The sequence below is a fragment of the Chanodichthys erythropterus genome, chromosome 22 (assembly GCF_024489055.1).
Source record: "Chanodichthys erythropterus isolate Z2021 chromosome 22, ASM2448905v1, whole genome shotgun sequence".
Taxonomy (NCBI): domain Eukaryota; kingdom Metazoa; phylum Chordata; class Actinopteri; order Cypriniformes; family Xenocyprididae; genus Chanodichthys; species Chanodichthys erythropterus.
The window spans coordinates 11,182,282-11,202,689 of record NC_090242.1 but is presented as its reverse complement, the minus strand read 5'-3'; the positions used below and the strand labels follow the sequence as shown (position 1 = coordinate 11,202,689).

General features: G+C 38.1%; 1 protein-coding gene across 1 annotated transcript in view; it reads right to left on the bottom strand.

Moving 5' to 3' along the window:
• Positions 1 to 1,025: 1,025 nt before the first annotated feature.
• prodha (proline dehydrogenase (oxidase) 1a) overlaps positions 1,026 to 20,408 on the bottom strand; it is a 35,614-nt gene continuing 16,231 nt past the window's right edge. The window contains exons 3-14 of the mRNA XM_067376601.1: positions 19,373 to 19,407; positions 17,613 to 17,762; positions 17,343 to 17,407; positions 17,141 to 17,257; positions 15,205 to 15,284; positions 14,996 to 15,077; positions 14,819 to 14,911; positions 12,270 to 12,416; positions 11,578 to 11,753; positions 9,936 to 10,034; positions 9,755 to 9,843; positions 1,026 to 2,638 (exon numbers count right to left, since the gene is read on the bottom strand). Coding sequence (XP_067232702.1) covers positions 2,448 to 2,638; positions 9,755 to 9,843; positions 9,936 to 10,034; positions 11,578 to 11,753; positions 12,270 to 12,416; positions 14,819 to 14,911; positions 14,996 to 15,077; positions 15,205 to 15,284; positions 17,141 to 17,257; positions 17,343 to 17,407; positions 17,613 to 17,762; positions 19,373 to 19,407 — 1,324 coding nt within the window. The 3' untranslated portion in view covers positions 1,026 to 2,447. The remainder of the gene's footprint in view (positions 2,639 to 9,754; positions 9,844 to 9,935; positions 10,035 to 11,577; positions 11,754 to 12,269; positions 12,417 to 14,818; positions 14,912 to 14,995; positions 15,078 to 15,204; positions 15,285 to 17,140; positions 17,258 to 17,342; positions 17,408 to 17,612; positions 17,763 to 19,372; positions 19,408 to 20,408) is intronic.

The window sequence follows — 20,408 nt, the reverse complement described above, 5'->3', positions numbered from 1 at the left end:
GTCAATGACATACTAAATGGGCCCAGGAATACTTCCAGAAACCACTGTCGGTAAACACAATCCGCCGTGCCATCTGCAGATGCCAACCAAAGCTATATCACGCAAAAAGGAAGCTATATGTGAACATGGTCCAGAAGCGCCGTCGTGTCCTGTGGGCCAAGGCTCATTTAAAATGGACCATTTGAAAGTGGAAAAGTGTTCTATGGTCAGACGAGTCCAAATTTGACATTCTTGTTGGAAATCATGGACGCCATGTCCTCCGGGCTAAAGAGGAGGGAGACCTTCCAGCATGTTATCAGCATTCAATTCAAAAGCCAGCATGGCTTGATGGCATGGGGATGCATAAGTGCATACGGTATGGGCAGCTTGCATGTTTTGGAAAGCACTGTGAATGCTGAAAGGTATATAAATGTTTCCAGACAACGTCTATTTCAGGGAAGGCCTTGTGTATTTCAGAAGGACAATGCAAAACCACATAATGCAGCTATTACAACAGCATGGCTTCGTCGTAGAAGAGTCCGGGTGCTGAATTGGCCTACCTGCTGTCCAGATCTTTCACCTATAGAGGAAAAAATATGTCAAAGAGGACCACAAACTCTTCAGCAGCTGGAAACCTATATCAGGCAAGAATGGGGCCAAATTTCCAACACCAAAACTCCAGAAACTCATAACTTCGATGCCCAGACATCTTCAAACTGTTTTGAAAAGAAGAGGAGATGCTACACCATAGTAAACATGCCCCTGTCCCAACTATTTTGAGACCTGTAGCAGGCATCAAATATGAAATGAGCTCATTTTGTGCATAAAATTTCTCAGTTTAAACATTTTTATGTTATTCAATATGGGCTCATGTGATTTGAAAGTCTTTAAGTTTTCATTTTATTCAAATTTTAAAAACGTCTCAACATTTCCAGAGTTCGGTTGCTAAGCTATAAGTTGTAGAATAATTAGATAACACTTTAAAACTGACTACATTTGACCTTACATGCTTGAGTCTCTCTCCCTCTCTCTGTGTGTATATATCTCAAAAAAAGAAACTCAATGAATGGTTCAACATTTTTAACAAAATGTCATTTTTATTTAAGACATGTTTATATACAGTCATCCATATTTATCTAGTTAAACAGTGCAAAAGTGTTTAAAATCACTCTGGGGAAAGAACTGTGCGCCGTCACTATATTATATGAACACTTCATTATTTACATAATAAAATAGCAGTAAATATTTCAAACAACTTAAAGATTCACATGCACACTTCATCCAAACTCATTTCAATTCAAACCCAAACTTACATTTCAGCAGTTTTTAAAATGAGCAAAAGGAAAACAAGCCAAAAAAAACAACAAAAACTAATTTACATTACAGTCATACACTAAACAGAATATACAGTGCTAAAATGTGTCGAACCTGCCTGTTAATAGACATTTAATCATATTTATATGGTTAAATAACTATAGAATACAAAAAACTCATCATTGTCAGTTTGAAAACAGTCCATGTGCATCAGTAATAGTCAACAGGTCAAAGGTTTTTCACTTGAAAAACTTGAACTAGTGTACTGCATATTGTGCACTATATACTGTGTGTATATATATATATATAATGTCACATGACCTTATTGTGTTATCTCTGAAATAATACAGATATTTTGCATTTGTAAAAAGGTCTGTGATTAAAAATGGCAGTTGATATTGGTTCATTTGTCACATTAGCAGTGTTGTGTCTGATACAGTGATCATAATGCAAACACAGTATGAGTAGTATGGTTGAAGTTATTCCAAACATAACAGTGGAATGATGAAGAGTTGATTTAAAGACAACATATAATTAAAACGGACAGTCTTCGTAACTGTCCCAAACTTTCTCCATATCTGACATGACTTAGACGATCTGTTCTGCTCATGTAACTAAACATGTCTTAACCTCATAACTTATAACCTAACATGTCCCACCCAATATCCTAAATTAACTTTCTGATTCACTTTGTTTAATAAAATATACTTTTTAAATGCTTGCTTTATATCAGATAATGTGTTATGTGGAATACAATAAAATAAAAAATAAAATATATATATTTAAACATATCATATATTATGAAATTTTTGGGTTATGCATAATAAAAAAAAAATACATTTAAATATTTATAAATGTTTGCTTTTCATCAGATAATAGAAAAAAATATTATTATTACTGATATTATCTCCCTTTGAATTTTGTTACACTTTCTATTACACGTCACAGAAGTTGTATCGCAAATGCAATTTAATGTTGTCTTTAACTCTAGTTCATTTTACAGCCACTGATGTACACAAACTATAAAACCAACAGATTGTATTAATGTCCATTTGGTGATGAGTTTCCCACACTCACATGGTTGTGCACTCAGGTAGGGGGACGGGTCCATATTTTAAATACAGTTGATGTTCAGTTGTGTGTGTGTATGTGTTTTAGTACACATGTCTGTAGAGCAGTTGTCCATTGAAGAGTCTGCGCTGGATCTCTTTCCATAGCAGGCTGCGTTCTCTCTGCGAACCCTTCATGAAGCCGCGGTTCTCCTGCGCTCGGCGAGACAGGTACGGGATGACCTCGTTCACGGGACCGTATGGAACATACTTGTACACCGGGAATCCTGCCTGACCTGCTCACAAAAACACACAACGGTAAACTTCATCAGCCCATGTCATTCTGTTATATAAAACCTATTCTAGTAGTTTGAACCTATGCAAACCTATTCAAACTTTGACCTGTGGAGGGCAGTAATACATTCGCCTGACACCGTCATAAACCCAGCTGGAATAGGAAGTTAAGTTTCACTTCTCCCCTCTAGCCCTTCTGTTTAGTTTATTGCTATTCCATTTTTATTCCTTTCTATTCGTTTACTGCTCTATTTCTCATTTAATTGCATCCACCCTGTTCCGTTTTGCTTTTCTACTGTGTTTGTTTCTTTCAGTTCATGTAAAAGCAGAGCCTGTGAGAGCCATCACGGAAAACTGAGTAATAGATAGACGACTGAGCAGCGAGAGTCAAAGGACTCTTAGGGCTACCGCCTGTCGAAATCTTTATTCAAATCCGGCACTCACCCACACAAATTGACCCACGTGGTCCTTTTGGCTACCGACAATTAAGTGTCTAGCCTACATTCCGCTAACTGTCTGCACCAGTTAACTGGAACCAAACCAAAGAATTATGTAATGACTGAGGCAAATCAGACACAATTATTGGTTAGTTAACCAATAGTTTAAGCTCACTCTGGAGTCTGTCCCCATCCCCCGGGAAGTTTTCAGTTACAAGTTTATTGCGCTGAGGAATGTGGTTGCCGCATGGAGAACAGAGTAGAGACACAGAAAATCTGCATCTTCCCTGCATTTTCCACACAGAACACAGACTCTATGGCATTAATGTATAGACAGACTGTGCTATAAATGAACCCTTCTCATGAAATGGTATCCATTATTACTGTTGTTGTATTGTACTCATCGTATTTACATGTTTTATGATTTTTAAGTGGTATGACATGCAAGGTAACTTCAATCATGCCATGTTTAGTGTCTACGGGTTCCCAGCGGGAAGATTTGAATGTTTGTGTATGCGTTATGTCCATACCTGCGCAACACATAAGTATTACAAGGATCTTGTAATAGTCCTTCTTCAAATCTCAGCCAGTTTAATCTTAATCGGTCATAAAAGCCCCAACAAGGGGAGGTGTATGTCACCCGGAAATACAACATCCTCATTGGCCCACATCATTCCTAAGAGGTTGGCTTTGACCAGAGGTTAAAAGTCAGTGGATAGTGCCACTCCCTCTCTTTCTCCTTGCTCCTGAACGACTGAACGGACTGTCCTTGCGGCCGGCCTAGGCGAGGCCTGCAAGGCCTGTAGGCCTCGGCCTACAAACGAGCCATGTGCTCCTCATCCAACATGGAAAAGACAGATAAAAACTCCGGGCTGAATCCTCAAAACCTCTCCTCAGATGGCAGAGCCGATGCTCCTCAGCCTAAGGGCACCTTGCAAGTATCGTACATTTTAACACTAAATAGCAATTTAGTATTAATTTGTAAGATGTACCGTTGCTATTGCTGAGGAAACTGATGATTCCTTTCCAGATTGCCTTTGACATTTCATGTAGCTCTAGTAACAGCATCTCTTCCGGTTCAACTCTATCATTACTCATTCTGACTTGTGTATGTGTGTGTGACCCTTTGTGTATGTTATGTTACGTGTTTGTTAGTTTAGTTATGTGTTTGTGAGTTAGTTAATAAAGATTGTGCACAGGACATGTTTGGTTCTGACTCCGTCTGCTAATGAATTGCCGCTTAAGTGATAGATCCGGACTACCTGCTCTGAGTAGTACAGTACAATAAGAAATATTATTTTTCCATAACTTGGAAATTAACATTTCATAGAATTAATAAACAATCAACACTGAGCGTTCACTGGACGAACAGGTTAACTGATTGTAATATTAATTTTAATGTAGCTATGTCCAGTTAATCTGATTAACGGATTTGCATATTCATAATTAATCATAATTAATAATCATAATGAGTTATGAATAATTATTAATATTTCCCCTTTGAGTTAATTCGCTACAATTATATAATCATGCGTTATTATAAGTCGTTAGCCCTGCGCGTGCTTGCATTGGTTCTGTTTGTGCTGTCTTTCTCTTGCCGACAGCAAGCTAACGTGTTCAGAGCAGCCAGCACCCATGGGGACGGACTCAAGACCGGGTTGGGCTCCCTGACCAGCATGTTCCCGCCCAACGCCGCTGGGGCAGACTGAAAAACCCATACACTTGCTACAGCCGACTGCAAATGGCCTACTTCAGAGCACGTGATCAGCCAGCAATGGAGGAAGATTTCATCTTCAAAACTCTGTTTCTCTGAGAGCTGCACCCTGCAGTGAGTGATCACCTGGCAGCCTTGGCCTGCTCACGCAGTATGTCTATTCAGCAGCTGCGAGACTTGGTCAACGAAGCTCAAGCCAAGCAGAGAACTGCGTCTAAAAGGACTGTAGAAAATCCAACCAGTTATCCAGGCTCCGATCATTGCCCAGAAACCTGTCCTTACCTTTTTGAAAGACTGAGAAACGAAGCTGAAAGACAAAATCAGACTCTCAAGTCACAAAGATGTGAGCTGAATGCGCAGTTGCACAGTCCAAATGAGGTCCACCTTGAACACACAGCTCCCACGCACCACACCATTGGTCGAGTGAGCCTGGTACCTCCTGTGTGCATAGCGCAAATGGACACGTTTCTCTGTTTCACCCACAAAGACCTGCTAGACTGTTTTGAGCCCTTATTGAATGCCAGACCGCTGAAAATCTGGGCTCAAGTGTGTGAACTTCTGCCTTCCCAGTCACCCAGACCACCTGAGCCAGAAGGTCAGGTCACAGAGGTAGTGGGAAATCTCCCAGCTAACCGCGGGAACCCCGGCTCAGAGCACAGTTCAAGTTCGCTACCCGGCGTACTTCAACTCACCATAGACTAACTCCCTCTGCTCCAAGGTCACCAAAGGGGGTGCTGTTTGGATCAACATAAAGGAAATTGTAGTACCACCTTACACCAAAGGGGGTGCTGTTTGGCTCCACACACAGGAAACGGTAGTACCACCTTACACCAAAAGGGGTGCTGTTTGGCTCAACAAGCAATGTGGTCAAACCCTAAGCAACATGCTGGGCCCCTTCACACTTTCACCTGAAGGTGTGGAACTTGGACTCACTCTAAAAGCCACACCCCTAACTGAAGTGCCACCCTATGCAGTTCACAGTTGGCTCAACAAATGCATGGTCACAGACAGCGGCATTCCCAAAGCCTACTAAGACTGGCACACTGCATAACAAGCTATGGTCACACCCACCCCATTCACCCACCCTTAGTATGGCAACAACAACCCGCAGCCAGTGGAATGTTCCTGCAACATTTCCCGCCTTACTGCCACTGACAACCACACTTAGCAACACTTCCATGCAAAATGTTTTGCACCACCACTCATACCCCTCCAACCTCCCGTTCACGGCATCTGGTCCCATGACGGCCCCTGGCCACAAACGACTACATGAGACCAACCACATCCTGTGTGTGGGAGTGAACTTTCTAAAATATGCCCCTGATGTCCTCACAGCGCCAAAGCTTGTTCTGCCACAGGGCCAAAAGGGGGGTGAACTGATGTACGCCCACAACACACCATGTGCCAAACACCATGGCACCAGAATCACTCATGAGACATTAAAACAAGTGGCGTACTGGCCCAGCATGCAGCAAGATGTGGCAGAGCACGCCAGAGGATGTCAAGTTTGCCGTCACGTCCGGACTGCAAACGCAAAGCATCGCGCCTCACTGCAAAACCGAGGAGTCACGTTTCCACGGTCAGTCGACCAGAAAGACTGGACTGTAAAACCTCATCTGATGCTCATGGCCATCACAGACACCATACAGGAGTCAACTCAGGTGTTCCCCACGGAACTACTGATGGCACGGCAGGTGCCACTGCCGTTGCACCTGTACCAACCAGGAGACTTGAGTCTCATCACAGTTTGCTCCCCTCATCAGCATCGCAACAAGTTCCGCCTACAACTGAGAAAACAACTCGCAACACAGAGCCAAACCCTGCAAACCACCTGCAAATCCCGGAAAGGTATTGTGGTGGTTCTCTATACTCACAGTTTCCTGCTGATCCAAACGGCGAACTCAATGAAGCAACTGTTTACAGTCTCCCAAAATGATTTTGCCCAAAGTCAGCTGGTCATAGCTCTGATGACAGACCTGCTGCGAGAAGTTAGCTTCTCTATGGACGGAGTACAAACTGTGCTGGACTTCGCTACTGGCAGACCCATCAAGACTGTTCCAGCCCACCTCGCCGACTCCCTGGGTGCTGCCATCCTACTGCATGTCGACCCCGAGCAGAATGAGGTGGCAGTCTTTTTCAATCCACCCAGCGGTGAACAAGATAACATCTCCAGACCCAAAGACATGGTCAATGTCAGGTGGCGGCAATGTAACACCCATGCCAAGAAACACACCTCAGTTGCGGTAGCCTACCACAACAGCAACCCACGGCTGTGCCTGGCTCCCCACTTTTGAAGGTGTAGTTTCACCAAAGACTTTCAGTACTTCTGCCCAAACCAGCTCTTCCTCAGAAACCACACTGAAGGAATGGACCGGTTGCAGCCCATGACCAGCGACACATGCTGCCTGACCTAGCCTCGCACCCCAGTCAGCGGAACACAAGCCGAGATTGTGGGTGATCGACTGCTCGTCCACACCCCCACTCATGCTGCCACCCTACCCGACAATTAGCACAACACCGCCACTCGTGTCAGCCTGCCCAATCCAAGTAAGTGAATCCAGGTACCCCTGGGTTCCATCCTTCACCGCAGCCATCTGGCAGTGTACTGTCTCTCAAGCAAAGAGGACCAGTCAGAACTGGAAATCCCATCTTCCTCCAAGAATCACCATCACACCTTATATCCAGGACTGGAACTGAGGATTGACAAAGGGGGGTCCCAGCTAAGTGACAGTACTCCCATCGATGCAGCCCTCCAAGCAATCTCACGAATGCCTGTCCTGACCAGCTCACCTAGAGCCCGAGCTTGGACTGCTGCCAACACAGTCCGTTGCCTCCCCATGGCAATCAAGTACGCACTCGCCCTGGGCCTGGCCTTCATCCTATCCAAAGGGACCAAAGGGATGCAAGAGTCCACAAACAAGTGCCCATCCGCCCCTTCCTCAAGGACCAGTAGGAACCACCTGCTGCGTGACCATCCGGATCCATGTGCCATCAAACTTGGTTAACGTCCAACGAAGTCCGCACAAGAACTTCGTTGGCCGAAAGGGGGACTGTAACGTCTGGATGGATCCGTTCAGAGTCAAACTTTGGAGTTTTCAGAACGCTTTTAACCTGATGAACTTTGTTTGTTAATCACTAACTCGGCTTCGGACGACTGTGACTTTCGGCAGGTTTGTGGACCTGTGAGGGTAAACAGAAAACTCTAACTTCCTCACTGGTGACTTCAAAAGGAGCACCCCCCCAAAGACTGAGCAGATCCACATTCCAACACCCACACACACAAGCACACACAGACATATACAGAAACACACAAACATACATTTTTAACTGTATATGTAAACTACAACTATGCTGAAATATATCCATCATGTATTTTAGGGCCTATGCATGTTTCCTAGTGTTTAAATGAGTGTATTTGTGCTAGTGTGCATTTTAATAGTGGAATTCTGTCTGTAAACCATAACTTCTTTTCTATGCCTTTCTGATCTGTCGAGTTTGATCTCTCACATAGCTATGTACATAGGTATGTCACATAGCTGACATATGCATTTTTCTATGTGTTTAATGATACTGTGAAGAAAGCACTCAAATCTCGAAATCCGATCTGATAGTCATTAAGTATGCAAATTCATCTAGGAGACCAAACAAAGGAACTTTGCCCGCCAAATAGTGCTGCGCATCTATTGGCCGCTACAATTCAGGAGGTGTGTTAGCTTGGGTTTCCATAAAAACAACGACACACACCTTCTTCTTTGTCTCACGATTGTCTCACGAGCACCTCATGCACGTCTCTCCTGGACGCCGCCAGTGACCACGCGCTGCCATCGCGCTCATCTTCGGGACCACTTCTTTGGACTCTCTCTCTCTCTCTTCAGTTAAGTTACTTAAGTTTAAACATCTTTTGAAAACCCCGCCGGAGAAACCCTCTCGGAAAGGACCAACCCAGCCAGGCGCATTAAAACTGCTACACACGGACTTGAACCAATAAGCAAGTATTATTATTTATCTGAAATTTGTTCAAAGTGATTTCTGTGCTGGCTCTCTCAAAAAGGTTTAACTGTGTAATTTGCCATTCTTTGATCATCTTTCTTTTCCTGTCTTTTCTTCATTTTCACTCTTGTGTGTGTATATATATATATATATATATATATATATATATATATATATATATATATATATATATATATATATATATATATATATATATATAGTTCTGTATATATTTTAGACGTATAATCTCTGTAGTCATAGCTGCACATATTAAACACTTAATTCATGCTCGATTGTTCTGTTTGTTCTTTCAACTGAAGACCAAGTCACTTTAACGTTTTTTCGATCGCTTTATGCTTTGATGCTATAATAGGAATATTCTCTTGGCCAGAGAATAACTCAGTTTATAATATTCTGTGAGGGGCTTAGTTTGCTGGACAAACGAACAGTTTCTCTAAATAATTATTAAACCAGAACTAATCATATATGTAATTGATTCACAATATATGTTTAATTCCCCGTTGGGTCGATATATGAATCATAATTTATTCATAAAACTGTATGAATTATTATATTCATATTTCATCCATAAATTGAGTAATAACTGTACGAACCGCTACATCGTTACATATTACAATTTTTTTTCAAAAAAAAATCGAAAATGACCGATAGTTTCGCTAGATAAGACCCTTATTCCTCGTCTGGAATAGATTAAAGCCCTTTGAAGCTGCACTGAAACTGTAATTTTGACCTTCAACCTTTTGGTGGCCATTGAAGTCCACTATAAGGAGAAAAATCCTGGAATGTTTTCATCAAAAACCTTAATTTCTTTTCGACTGAAGAAAGAAGGACATGGACATCTTGGATGACATGGGGGTGAGTAAATTATCAGGAAAAATTCTATTTGAAAGTGAACTAATCCTTTAACATTATTTTTCAACATCTGTTCCTTCCCACACTGCTCTTTTTCCACTCACCCAACGGGAAGCTGATCTGGTCGCACATTCCCAGCAGCTGTCCAAAGTAAACCTTATTCTCAGTGGGAGAGAGACTCATCTCGTTCATTCTGTACAAAAAAAACACACACGTATGATCACCATTAGCCACAGATACTGAGCCGAATGTATTTAATGCATCTCTTCTTGGCTCTAGACTCACTTTTCAAGTGTGAATTTGACCGTATCCTCATTGTGAGACGCCACCATGACATTGGCATTCCTGTTGAGATTAATCTCCTCCAGAATGTACTCCAGACACCTTACAGACAGAGATAATGGTTAATAAAAGCATCTAGGACTTGATCAGTGACAGCCACGGATGAATAAAAGAAATTAATCCTCAAATATTAGCTTCTGTTTGTAGCAACAAGTCAAAATATTTCCCTCACAATGTGCGCGCAAATATTTACAGTGCTATGACGCACATTAGCAACGTGACATTGATGGGCAAAACGAGCTCAGCTCAGGTAAGCAGGTGTGTTTGAAGTTGAATAAAGCATTTATTTAAGAATACGGCGAAACTAAATTAATTGGTACATTGTGTTATCAAAATGTGTGGATGATCATATAATTCATGGTACAAAATGCCAATGTACAGGTCTCATTCTCAGGTCACGGTGCCATTTTTGTGTAAAGATTAAATGAAAAATAAAAACAAATAATATATTCATAAATGTTTGCTTGGGTTATGTGGAAAAATATATTTTTATATATATATATATATATATATATATATATATATATATATATATATATATATATATATATATATATACATATATACATATATATATATATATATATACATATATATATATATATATATATATATATATATATATATGTATATATATATATATATATGTATGTATGTGTGTGTGGAATAAATACTTACTTAAATATTCAAAATATATTAATTGCTTAAATATAAAATTTTATTTTATTTTATTTCACATAAACCATTATCCAACGAAAAGCAAATATTTACAATTACTTTAAAAATATATATATTTTAGCGCTGCCAAACAATTAATCGCAATTAATCGCATCCAAAATAAAAGTTTATTTACATAATATATGTGCATATTGTGTATGTATATATAAATACACACACACATATATATATATATATATATATAGCTCTGGAAAAAATTAAGAGACCACTCCAAGTTCAGAAATCAATCTTAAGTGGTCTCTTAATTTTTTCCAGAGCTGTATGTATAATATATATATTATATATATAAAAATAACGATACATGTAAATATTTCTTAAATACATACATGTGTATGTGTATTTATTTATACTAAATTTTACACAGTACACACATATATTATGTAAACACAAACTTTTATTTTGGATGCGATTAATCATTCGACAGCAGTAATATATTTGCTTTTCATCTGATAATGGGTTATGTGGAATCAAATAAAATATTTAAAAAAATTATGTATATTTAAATGCTTGTTTTTTATCACATAATGGGTTATGTGATAAAATAAAATAATTTATTTACATGTTCAAATGTTTTTTTTTTAATTCCATAAAAAGTTGTGTAAAAAACACTTCCTATTCATCTACATTATTCTGACCCAATAGTGACATCATATGTTATATAACTACATTGGTCTCAGAAAGCTCAATATTTCACCTACATGTTAACAAAAATCCACAACAATCAAAGTATGAAAATACTGACTGTAAATTATATGGTGAGTGTGATGATATTTGCCAAAGAATCATGTTTTATCAATGCTTTTTCCATTTAGAATATGTTTAAAACTTTTAACTGCAAGGCTCATACTTGTGGTACATCCTGTTGGTGGCCTCATAGTCAGGGTTTATGGGGTCTTCGTAGCCAATCTCTGCCGCCCGAGATCTCTCCTGATACATGTACGCTCCTCTGACCAGCTTAGCGCCGAAGTACCAGCTCTCCCGACGTGACAGCTCCACATCCACGGACACGTTATCATACGCTTCCTACAAGCACGGGTGTTTATTTTATTGACTTTGTCATGGGATTCATCACACACATAAACTAACAAACACAACAGGACAGAATTATTGCAATAAAACCATTAGAAAGTCATACGACAGCCATATACCAATATAAACACTCTCATGCTGACTCATTCTGTGACGATTTAAAAATTATTCAAGACAAAGTAACATATAAAAGCCTAAAATCACAAATATAATGTTTATATGAACACCAATATTAGTTATGTGCTTGTATTTTATATTATTTCTGAATAAAATTATAAAACGTGACTTATCTATGTTTATTCTTCTCAGCAGCACAATTTTGCTTCGGTAGGACATACTCAGGTGTGACTTATTTTCAGGAAAACGCAATAAATCATTTAATCATCCACATTATGTCATGTTAAATGAGAAGTCTGGGTGTGGACGGAGTATGAAGATTGGCAGCAGGTTTTGAGGGTGTGTGTGTGTGTTTAGCTTGAACTGGAATGTGCATGTGTTTCAGCAACTCACTTTAAGGTAGCACTGGTAGGTGTTGAAGATGTTAGGTTTTTCTCTGTTGAAGATCCTTTGCATCTCCAGGGTCAGTCTGCTGATGGCCGGCTGGAAATACGTCTGTTCTGCATCCACCATCAGCCTCACGCCGTTCTCCACAGCGTGCTGGAAACAAACACACACACATTCAGTTATGAAAAGCCTTTCAGCTGTAACAGTGCACTTCAGTAAACACGGTTACATAACCATCCCGCCTGCAGGAGACGTTTATATCCACCACAATACTGCTGTCATGGTCAACAACAGACTATTAAGAAGAATGGGAACAAACTACACACTTCACAGACTGAAAACAGCTGAATAAACCAGCAAGAAATAGAACTAGCAACTAAAGTCAGAAAGAAAAACAAACCACAATAATAAAATGCATACAACAACAAAGAATATAAATATGTTATAAAGAATACACCGATCAGGCATAACATTATGACCACCTTTCTAATATTGTGTTGGTCCACCTTTTGCTGCCAAAACAGCCCTGACCCATCGAGGCATGGACTCCACTAGACCCCTGAAGGTGTGCTGTAGTATCTGCACCAAGATGTTAGCAGCAGATCCTTTAAATCCTGTAAGTTGTGAGGTAGAGCCTCCATGGATCGGACTTGTTTGTTCAGCACATCCCACAGATGCTCGATTGGATTGAGATCTGGGGAATTTGGAGTCCAAGTCAACACCTCAAACTCTTTGTTGTGCTCCTAAAAACCATTCCTGAACTGTTTTTGCTCTGTGGCAGGGCGCATTATCCTGCTGAAAGAGGCCACAGCCACCAGGGAATCACGTTTCCATGAAAGGGTGTACATGGTCTGCAAAAATGCTTAGGTAGGTGGTACGTGTCAAAGTAACATCCACATGGATGGCATGGACCCAAGGTTTCCCAGCAGAACATTGCCCAAAGCATCAAAACTGCATCTGCTGGCTCCCCTTCTTCCCATAGTGCATCCTGGTGCCATGTGTTCCCAAGGTAAGCGACGCACACGCACCCGGCCATCCACGTGATGTAAAAGAAAACATGATTCATCAGACCAGGCCACCTTCTTCCATTGCTCTGTGGTCCAGTTCTGATGCTCACGTGCCCACTGTTGCCCCTTTCGGCGGTGGACAGGGGTCAGCATAGGCAGTCTGACTTGTCTGCAGCTATGCAGCCCCATATGCAACAAACTAACATTCTGACACCTTTCTATCAGAACCAGCATTAATTTCTTGAGCAATTTGAGCTACAGTAGCTCGTCTGTTGGATCGGACCACACGGGCCAGACTTCACTCCCCACATGCATCAATGAGCCTTGGCCGCCCATGACTCTGTCGCCGGTTCACCACTGTTCCTTCCTTGGACCACTTTTGATAGATTCTGACCACTGCAGACCAGGAACACCCCACAAGAGCTGCTATATATATATATATATATATATATATATATATATAAAATACATATATATATATACATACATATATATATATACATACATATATATATACACACACACACACATATACATATATTATATATATATACATATATATATATATATATATACACATATATATACATATATATATATATACACATATATATATACACATATATATATATATATATATATATATATATATACACATATATATATATACACATATATATATATATATATATAAATATATATATAAATATATATATATATACATATATATATATATACATATATATTTGCCCATTCATCGTTGCCTATTCAAAACCATAATTGATGGTCTATTCCATGTACTGTTTTGCAGTTTCAAGAATTCACAAGCTGACATGCTGTAGATAAAGTGTCTTTGTGAAGATAAAAACACTTTCATTTAGGCCTTAAATTGTACAAATCTTTTATCTAAAAGCCTCAGTGTCTGTCGTTAAAGAGATTACGACTGGAACATTTTGTATTTGGTTTATTTTAACTCTTCCTTGAGTTTAACATTGCATTTTTTAGAACATTTCCCTCTATAATTATTTTTTGCGTGCTTATCTCACAGAAGATAAAGAGTCAGTCTTGTGACATTGAGGGCTGTTGAGAACATTGTTAAAATGTTCAGAACAGTCATTGCTAAAACCTCCTAAGCAAGTTAATGGGAAGGTTTTTGTCTGCTTTATTGTCCACTTGACTTTAACATGTACGGTCAAAGTTAACTGAGTGATACTTTTCCACCAGAAACATTTCTATCAAGAGCTTATCTATCAAAGTCTCCTTGGTCAAGAACAGATGTGCAAACACAAACGAGAGGGAAAATGAGACACTTTTGCGTCAGAGTAAGAAACGTGTTTGGTTAATGGCTGATCAGAGTCAAGTCACTCAGAGAGAATGTCAAACATCAAATGCACACTGACTGCAAAAATCCGCCTGATTTCTGTTGTAACATTTATGCAAACTTTAGATGTGACCAATCACTATCAAACAGTCCAAGAAATCTAAATCTAATCATTTGCCTAACAGCATCTACAGAATAACTTTTAACTGAAGTTTTGGCGATATTACCTTAGCTAGGACGTCCATTCTCTGTAACATCCTCTTCATCTGTTTCTCCTCTTCATCAGTGAATTTGCTCAACAGAGGCTCCAGGTGACCACTCTTTGGAAATACACAGAGTTCACATGAGTGAAGTAGTGTTTGTGCGCATTAGACACATTTTATCTGTATGCCTGTGTGCATTACCTCCATGTTAGGCACCACAAGCAGGTTGGAGATTTTGGTTGTGTCATTGATGAGACTGTTCCAGTCCAACAGATCAATGGTTCTACAGGAATTAAAGAGAAACATGATCAAACACACACACAGTTTGGTTTGTATTGAGTCAGCTGAAGTGATAGAGAATCAGTAATAGGTGAGTAATGGAAACTGGGAAATCAGTTGAGGAGTTTTACCCTGATGAACCCAGTTTCTCTCCAGTAAACCAGTTCTCAATGTCTGATTTAGCACCTACTCCAAGCTTGATCAAACTGTCCTGCAGGTAGAAAAAAAGAGAGAAAGACAGAGAAAGATATGTAAATGTGTACATTTTTAAATTAATATATAGTTTGGGGTCATTAAGATTTTTTTTTATGTTTTTGAAAGAAGTCTCTTTGCTCACCAAGGCTGCATATATAGTAGTTGATCAGTAAAATATTATGAAATATTATGTTTTCTATCTGAATATATTTTATAATGTAATTTATTCCTGTGATCAATAAGGTGATTAATAATGTCCTTCTGAAGTGAACTGATGCATTTATCTAGAAAAAAACATTAATATTTAACAAGTTATTAAGTAAAATATCTAGCTTCCACCAGACTGCCGTATTAAGTAAGTTGATCAGGCAGGCGGTCTGGCGGAAGCTAGATATTTTACTTCATAACTTGTTAAATATGGATATTTTTTTACACAAACATATCACTTCTCTTCAGAAGGACTTTATTAACCCTCCAGAGCCATGTGGAGTACGTTTATGATGGATGGATGTGAATGGAGACGCTTTCTTCAGCTCATACTCATTGGTATCACTCACTGCTATTATAAAGCTCAGATGCGTCAGGATATTTATTAATATATCTCAGATTGTGTTCATCAGAAAGAAAAAAGTCATTTACACCTAGGATGGCTAGAGTATGGTTCCAAAACGCGATAAACGCCATTTTCAAAAAATTGAGTTTCCGCCAATATCAGTATTGTATCTGGTCGGTATTGAAAAGTCATTTATTAATTTTGCGCAAAATGCGATATCTGTTGTGTTATTCTGTCATGTTTTCTCCCTTTCTTTCCAAAACGCGACAAACGCCAGTCTCCCTTAACGCGATATATCCGCTCAACCAATCACAGCGCACCATTCCATGCACTGTGAACCGTAATGGCGGCGCTCTGAATAACGTTACACCCCGCATCCTTTATCTACTTTGTACTTGATCAACAAAAACAGAAAAATGAATAATTTCGATGAACATTGCTGAACCTGTGGTGGTTTCTGCGGTGGGGAAGAAACGCAAGCCATCGAAATCATTTACGTGAGGAGATTAAGAAGGCGAGGCACTCGAGTCGGGAGGAGGAAAAATGCCGGCTGTTGCTTGTTTCACGACAGCATCAAACTTCTATCACGCTCCCTAAACTGAACTGTTTATTTTAACCATGCGGTGACGCCAGATACGCCTTGATCGGTAATGACAGAGACATAATTAATTTATAACATTAACAAGATGACTCGTTGAATTCATTTTGGGAGCGACGACTGAATGTATTTTTAGTCAAATGCATGTACATAAGATTAGTATTGACAAAGTTCAGAGGCTGTCATATATGTGAATTAACTTACTTTCAATATGAAAAATAACTTTTATATTGATGGATTAATTGCAGTTTGAAAAAAAAAATCAAAACAAAAAAACGTGTCATGCATTTATTGCATTTTGGGGAAAAAATAATAATTTTTTTATAATAAACCTTTGAAATTTTTAATGTTTTTATAACCAAAAGATGCTATGTGAAAGTTTGAAACAGAAAAGAGTGGTTTTCATTTTGCCATTTTCTTGGTAAAGAAAACATCTTTTTACTCAAATTAATCAAAATGGATTTATAGCGTTTTGGAACCAAACCCTTCGCTTGATGGTGAGTAAATCTTGGGGTAATTTTCATTTGAAAGTGAACTAATCCCATTTCCTGCTGAATAATATTGTTCACTTTGACATATGCCATATTACAAATTACAAAAGCATTGCAATGTTGTCTTTAAATTTGTGAAGCAAACTAATTATTGACCACACTAAAGTAGTTTAACTAACCTGTCAATAATGTACTTTTATAAACCGAGACTTTGAGTGCAAAACACAAACCTGCAGTTGTTCGAGTTCCAGCTTCTGCTCCAGTATGGCCATGCCGTCTTTCCCCTGATGGGCGGCCAACAGGTTGAAGAACCTCCTCCACTTCACCAGCACCTCAGAGAACTGCAGCTTTAGGACAGAACGAATCGAGATGAGTCACACAGTTATCAGATTAGTTGAAATAAATTTGACTGAGAGTGAAAAAGGGAATTACCAGGAACTGCGGCCGGCCCAGTGCGGTCATCTTGATGGCCGAGAATCCATCGACAGAGCTTCCGGCTAAAATACAAAGACAATAAACACAAATACATCAATGAAACTCCAAAAGTACTGATATTAAAGTGCCCCTATTATAATATTTTAAAGTTTCCTATGAAACTTTACAGACCTTTTACATTCACAAACATCTATATCACACAATCCATGAAAAGTAATATCTGAATAAGCAAAATAAGGGCACTTTAAGAAGTATTATTCCGCTCACCGGAAGCTTTGATGCACTTGATGAAAGTCTCCATGTGATGGTCACACTTGGCTTCATCTGCATAAAAATACGTCCGAGCGCTGATCACTCCTCCACGCCGATCTCCAAACTGGCGATGAGCTTTGTATTTTTTCTCACGATGATCCATACCTGAATATGGATTTTAAAAATCACAGTCAAGTTTGGAGATACTGATTTGGAAACATCCCTTTGTTTTAACACCACATCTTTGCCTGAGTGTCACATTATGCTGCAAAAAGCAGTCAGAAAATCATTATGATGCTGAAATGAAAGAACAGTTTCCTCACGGGATTGCCTTTTGTAACCCATTTTACTTCCATAAAATGATGTATTTTTGTTCATAAATCTTTATTTAATAAGAGATAATAGGGTCATTTTTGATTTCATGTTGACTTGTAAATAAAAAAAATGGTTATCATTAATGCTCGACAGCTTTATGCAGCATTTATGCTTAATCTTGCACTGCATAATACCTTACAGAGGAAATGTTTTCATCTGTGATACAGAATACACCACAGACTTAAAAAACATGAGCTTGCAAAGATAATTTCAGCCCCTTCACCAGGAGAGCACCTGGTTAAACCAGCTTTAACCAGTCTGAGCGAGTGAAACAACTAGACCCCATAATGCACATACAGCAGTCTATTTCAGCCTCGATGACTGAGTCAACACGCAGCATGATCCCTAAGGTGAAGCGTTGCTCGCCTGTCACATTACTAACTTTACTTAAAAACCCAGCAAGATGAAACCCAACAAACTACCAACACCCTTCCAGCATCAACGGTAAAGCCCTGAAATCAAATGTAAAACACTGTACACTCATGGTCCTGACGTAAGCATGAACTGGTGTCAACTGAAAACACAACAAAACAACTGTTTACTGAATGCTTTTAAAATTACTAATAACATCATCAGATTTATAAAAAATAAAACAAAAATTATAAACTAAAAACTAAAATAAAAAAGCAAATAAAACAAAAAAAAATTATAAAATGCATAAAATTATATTAAATTAAATAAAAACGAAATAAAATAAGACAGTCAAATAAAACAAAAGACAAAGTAAACCAAAACAGGACAACAAAATAAAAACAAGAAAAAATAAAATAAATAAGCAAGACAAAATAAAACAAAAATGATAAAACAAAACAAAGTGAAATAAAACACCACAAGACAAAATAAAACAAAAATAAAATGATAAAAACACAAAGTAAAATAAAACAAAATAACACAAAATAAATTAAACAAAAAACAAAAAGACAAAATAAAATAAAACAAAATACAAAAGACAAAGTAAAATAAAAAACAAAACATAAAATAAAACCTAGACAAAATAAAACAAAATATAAAGTAAAATAAAAAGAGACAAAAAATTAAACAAGACAAAATAAAAAAGCAAAATAAAATAAAACAGTAGACAAATTAAAATAAAACACAAAATAAAACCAAGAAAAAATAAAATAAAAAATAAATAAAACGCCCCAATAAAAAATAAAACAAAATATAAAAAAATAAAATAAAACAAAAGACAAAAATAAAAATAAAAATAACAATATATAATCCTAGTAAGATGCTTAAACCGTTTTGTATTTAGTAACACTGTGCACCGAACTAAACGGACTCAGTTAGGGATGAATTTTACATTTATCATGATAGCATATGCCATTTTTATTTTAAAACATGGCAATAAAACAATGTCTAGTTTTCAAGTTAATGTAGTGTCAATTTATTGCACTTACCATGACTCTCTTTCTCAGCCTCAGAAACACAGGAACTGAAAAACAGTGAAAAGCATGTTTATGTACAAAGTTGTGTTTTATTAATGCTAGTTGAGGTTTCTGCAAACAGGTCACCTTTAAACCAGGACATTTTATACTTGAACTCTTTTAGCTCTGTTGGAAGAGGTGATAAATTCACTTGGGACCATTAAATGATCAAACACATGTTGAACACTCTGGCAGTGACACACACAGTGATACAAAGTGATACAAACGCCTGATTCACAAACGCTGGCCCACTTCAGATTTCAGTCACATGCGTCATTCACTTTGCAACACAAGTCTCAGTCGACAGACAGTCAAAGTTTAAATCAATAAAGAATCCATTTCATATATATTTAGGAAGTCAGATTTATTTGAGTTATTATTTTTGAGGATTTTAAAACAACAATTTAGTTCTCTGGCTGTGAGGGAAATTGAAATGATTCAATGCAAATGGGCACTATGCAAATAACTGAAACTGGGAACTCTACTGTGAAGCTCAGAGTTGGAGCATGTGATTGAGAAGTATGACAGGTATTCGACCTGACCTTCTGTACAAACAAGACACAGGGCTCCAAGCGTGCCATCTGCAACATGTGCTCAGACAGACGCTGATTCAACTGAGCAAATGCAAATATCACTCTATGAATTATTTTAACGCTGCAAATACTACTTGAGAAAAAAAATGGAGACTGTGTATTTTTAATATACAAATGAAAGTGTCTAGCAGGTGCAATAGGTAGTTATTATTGTTAACTAAAACTATTAAAACATTTGTGTTAATTGAAATAAAGTTTAAATAAAATATACATTTTATAAAAAAACAACAACAACAACCAAAAAACCTTTTAAATTTCGAGAAAAAAGTCGAAATAAAATGTTGAGAATAAAGTCATTAAATTACGAGAAAAAAATCGTTAAAATACGAGAACAAATTCGTTAAATTATGAGAAAAATTACGTTAAATTTCGAGAAAAAAGTCGAGATAAAATGTTGAGAATAAACCCGTTAAATT